Source organism: Arachis duranensis, chromosome 3, assembly GCF_000817695.3.
Source record: "Arachis duranensis cultivar V14167 chromosome 3, aradu.V14167.gnm2.J7QH, whole genome shotgun sequence".
NCBI classification, from domain to species: domain Eukaryota; kingdom Viridiplantae; phylum Streptophyta; class Magnoliopsida; order Fabales; family Fabaceae; genus Arachis; species Arachis duranensis.
Window position 1 is genome coordinate 16,774,885 of NC_029774.3, and position 4,884 is coordinate 16,779,768.

The following is a 4,884-nucleotide window of genomic DNA, read 5'->3' on the forward strand; positions in this document are numbered from 1 at the left end:
ATATAAACAAACAAAACCTATATATAAATGTCTAAGAAGAAATCAGACACGGATTATAAAGGTTCAGAACACACTGAAAAGAATGTAACTTTCGGTCCTCTTATATGTAACGAAGCACCTAAACTTTGGTTAATTATTATAAAAAAAAATTATAACAGTTTTTATTTTCATATTTATTCAAAGATGATCATATTCTCAAAAGAAAAATACTGAGTTCAGGTCCTCCACTACCATCAGGATTCAACATGTAGAAAGCTTCCGAGTCACGGCTTCCAACGACTCGTTCAAACCTCGCTCTCATGTACATCAACTCGCCCTCTGACCCGCCGTTGCTTTCTTTCTCCCCGTCTTCCAGCAGCGGTATTACGCCCGCGCCAACGGACACACTCTGAACCGTTCTCAGCACGTGCCACTCACGCTCCCCGCACGTTCGCGACACCGCGTAACCGCACTTCCTACCGTTGCAGTACATAGTCCAGGTCGGCTCCTGGAAGAGCTTCCTGTGCCGGCCGCCGTGAGAGGCGGCGGAGAGGACCTTCTCGCACTCGAGCGCGATGCGGACGAGGCCGGAGGACATCTCCTTGACGAGAGAGGCGGTAGAGATGGCGAGCTCGAGGAGGAGGAGAGGCTCCTCCCGCGGGTCGAGCTGGACGGCGAAGGAGATATGGCCGCGGCGGTGGCCAAAGAGTGTTCCGGTGACTTTTCGACCAGTGGAAGGGGTTATGGAGAAGTTGGAAGGTATAGTGAAAAATTTGCATGCTGGGATCATTGTAGGGAAGGTGAAGATGCACAGGAAAGAGCGCATTAGAACTGAGAGTTTGTTGTTATTGTTGGTTCTTGTTCTTCTTGTTGTTGGTGGTGGTGGTGATGATTGGTTATTCTTGAAGGAGGAGGAGGAGGAGATGGAGGGGGAGGAACCTCGCCGTACGAGGAGCTTTTCGGCAACGTCGTCGGGGTCGGAGAGGCGGAAGAGGGCGTGGTGGTTGGAAGGGGTTATTCTTCTGGTGCTTGTTAATCTTGTGGCGATGGTGCTGGTGCTTCTTTGGAGGATGAGGTTTTGTTCTTGTTTTCTCATGATGTATACGTGAGTGTTAATTACTTTAGTTTGTTATGGAAATGGAGAAGGTTGAAGTTCTAAAAGAGAATGAGGTATTGAATTTTTTGGGAAAGAAAAGTGTTGGTTAGGAAGAGTGTGATTGAAGCTAACGAAGTTTTTTTTCCACCTTCTTTTAAGGGTCCTACTCTCCAGTCCAACATTATTATAATCTATGAGTAAACGGTTATTATTTGTTCTTTAAATTGATCTTAAAGATTTTTTAATAAAATTTATTGTTTAAAAATTTTAAATTAATCATGTTTTTATGTTAGTTTTTTTTATCATTTTGTTTGTTCATGGTGTGAAAATTTATTAATGTAATACGTTGAATGACACCTCAACACATATCTAAAAATCTTAATTGAATATTAATATGATTAATTTATAAAATTAGATCAAATTAATTTTAAATTGAAGATTTTTAATATCTTAAGTTCTTTCACAATTAAGTTTTGATTTTGATTTAATTTCATAAATTTATTATATTGATAGTCAATTAAGAATTTTAAATGTGTATTGGAATGTCACTTAACGTGTTACATTAGTAAATTTTGATGCCATTAACAAACAAAATGACGGAAGAACTAACATAACTAATTTAAAATTTTTAAAAATTAAATTTGATTAAAAAAAATTGGGACCAATTTGAAGAACGAATAATCTTTTAAGGACTAATTTGATTATTTATTTTATAATATATAAATTTTGTGAAAGTCTAAGTAAAAGCATTTGGGTGTATATGCTAAATGTTAGAATTTAACGAAATAAATAAATGGGAGAGAAAACATTTTATGATTGATATTTATGTGAGACTAATATAGATATAAAAAATTTTAGAGAACTAATTATAATGTAATCCAACTCAATTCAGTTAACTTTTTTTGTTTCTAATTTAAAATTTCAGAAAATAAAAATAATGGGGAGTTGTTTTTTTTTTTTTATGTAACTACTAACTAGTATGTTTTTTAACTAGTTGATTATAATTGGTTGTATTTCAAGTTGGTTCCTAGCAAAATTCGATAGGAGAAACATATGGAAGATTAACCTCATATGTGTGACGTGTAATTATATTGGGGATTATGTTATTGGTGGGTTCTCGCTACCATGTATCGCTGCATTTTGATTCTGAAATATGGTAGGTATGGTCAAATAATTTGAATTTTTAAGAATGGTTAAGCCAATTTAAAGAGAGCATTGTACTCTACTATTGTGCCCTGAGTGATTTGAAACCTCTGTTCCGCGAGGACCTTTATAGAGAAACCAGGAATCGAACAACAAGAAGTTTTGAGAGAAGTAGTTAAGGAAAACTCAAAATCCTGATCTAATAAGTTTTGAGAAAGAGGATATTGTTTTTTTTAAAGAGGTGGATGTGATTTATTAGAAAACTGCCACGGAAGTCTAATCGGGAGACTTATGGCAAATAGAGATTTAGAGGTGGAACAGTGGAGACTGCCTTTGGTGCAATATGGAACCATCCAAAAAAATTGCTTGTTAAAACTTACGGAGTAAACATTTTTTAAATTTTCCTTGTAAAGGAATTTAATACATTTTTTGAAAAGTAAGAGGTACGGTGATCAAGACCAGGCCTTAAAATTAGATATAACCAAGGTCTACGATAGGGTGGAATAGAAATTTGTTTGAACAGTTACGGAGAAATTTGGATTTTGTAAAAGATGGCTAGATTGGATTAAGGAGTACATTATTGATGCGTGGATATCTTTTTTATTTTTTTCTAGTGAATTTGTATTTAAATTGTTGACTATAATCAAGAATTAATTATCTTTTAGTCACTATGGATGTTACTTTGAGTCTCGTACAATTTTATTTATTTTAGGTAGCATTTGTCTGGATTTGATGGAGAGAAAGCTTGCACAAATAGAAGGAGCACAAGAATTAAAGGAGATAATTAGTGAAGAGCGACGCATGCGCTTGACACGTGCACGTGATTTGGAGATCTGTACAGTGACTCGTGCGCATACCTAACGCGTACGCGTGACACGCGAAGAAGACCATCAACGCATACACGTGGTTGACGCGTACACGTGACATGCGTCACGTGCAAAAAATGCAGAAAACGCTGGGGCGATTTCTGGGTCCCATTTTGGCACTCAAGTAAGGCGCTGCTCTTCACCAAGTTAGGCATGGATCCTACGAAACAAGTGGTCTCCATCCATCAATTGAAAACTTGCTGATTGCTATAATTAATTCTGATTTAAATTTAAATTTGATTTTAAAATAGGAAAAGATATTATTTTAGTTTTAGGAAATAGATTTTAAATTAAAGGGGATTGGATTCCACTTTATATTCCGTACTTTACAGTTGACCAAAATCTTTATTTTCTTTCTGAACCATGAGCAACTAAACCTCCAGTGTCAAGGTTAGGAGCTTTGTCTATTGTATGGATTGATACTATTATTTTTTTATTTTAATTCATGTTTTGATTTATATTTCAAGAATTGTTTTCGTTCTTTAACTTATGAATTTGGGTGGAACAGAAGTATGACCCTCTTTCTAATTGAGTTCTTGTATAACTTGGAAAAGCTCTTTACTTGAACAACAGCTTGAAAATAATTTCTCCTAAATTCTAATTATCTGGATTTAACGGGATACGTGACATATAATCCTTTTATATTTGGATAATTAGGACTTTGTGGCATAATAACTAGAATTAAACTTCACTCCCTAATTGGAATTAATTGATCAAGGAATTGGCGATTGATGAAAGTTAGAGGAGACTAGAAAGGTCTAAGGAATTAGAGTCTAGTCACATATAGTTTGCCATGAATTAAATATTGTATGATTAAAATACTTAGTAAGAAAAATCAATCCGGAAAATAGATAACTCTGAAGTCTTAACTGCCTTCTTTATATTGTTTTCACCTCAATTTATTGCTTGCTCTCTGGTTCTCTAAATTACTGTTTAATGCTTTTGAACACTCAAACACTATTTTCTGCTTGCCTAACTAAGCCAATCACTCAACCATCGTTGCTTGATCCATCAATCCTTGTGGGATCGACCCTCACTCAACTGAGGTATTATTTGGTACGACCTGGTGCACTTGCCGGTTAGTTTGTGGTTGTAAATTCCGCACCAAGTTTTTTGCACCATTGCCAGGGATTGATATTGATTAACAACTATTAGTTGTTTGATTGCTTAGATTAGGCATTTTACTTTTAATTTTATTTAAATTTTGCTTTAGTATTTTCGAGAAAAATATAAAATAAAAAAGCCTAATACTAATATTTTTCTTAATTTGTAAAATTAAGTTTGGTGTTCCCTATTTAGTCTTAATTTTAATAGTAATTTTTGAATTTTAGTGTTTGTTTTATTCAATACTTTTATCTCTTTACACATGTTACCTTATTGGGAATTCTCTGCACTATGACGTAGAAAGTTCCATCTTTTCTTGTTTTCTGTCTGTTTATACGCAGGAATAGAGACAAGGAACATCTCTTAGACTTTGATCCTGAACTTGAAAGAACTTTCAGGCGGCGTTTGTAACAAGCAAAACTTTACAAGGCTGCAGAATCCACTATGGATCCTAACGATGCTGCTAATGCCAATGTGGCAAATCCGAATGGGAATGAGCAACAAAGGAGAGTACTTGGCTCTTACTCTGCTCCTACTGCGGATCTTTATGGAAAAAGCATTGTGTTGCCTCCTATAGCTGCGAACAACTTTGAGTTGGAGCCACAATTGGTCACCCTAGTGCAACAAAACTGTCAGTATCATGGTCTTCCCCACGAAGACCCAAATCAATTTATTTTCAATTTTCTGCAGATTTGT

The 4,884-nt window shown here is 35.4% G+C and overlaps 1 protein-coding gene across 1 annotated transcript; it reads right to left on the reverse strand.

The window, feature by feature from the left end:
• Positions 1-3: 3 nt before the first annotated feature.
• LOC107474565 (protein MIZU-KUSSEI 1) lies at positions 4-1,198 on the reverse strand. Its single transcript, XM_016094184.3, has one exon. It carries the CDS (start codon positions 1,073-1,075, stop codon positions 188-190), a length of 888 nt encoding a protein of 295 aa, XP_015949670.1. The 5' UTR covers positions 1,076-1,198; the 3' UTR covers positions 4-187.
• Between the last annotated feature and the right edge of the window lie 3,686 nt (positions 1,199-4,884).

What these genes read in the sequence shown, in the direction of transcription:
- LOC107474565 (XM_016094184.3), bottom strand. Translation starts at nt 1,075, where the DNA reads ATGAGAAAACAAGAACAAAACCTCATCCTCCAAAGAAGCACCAGCACC.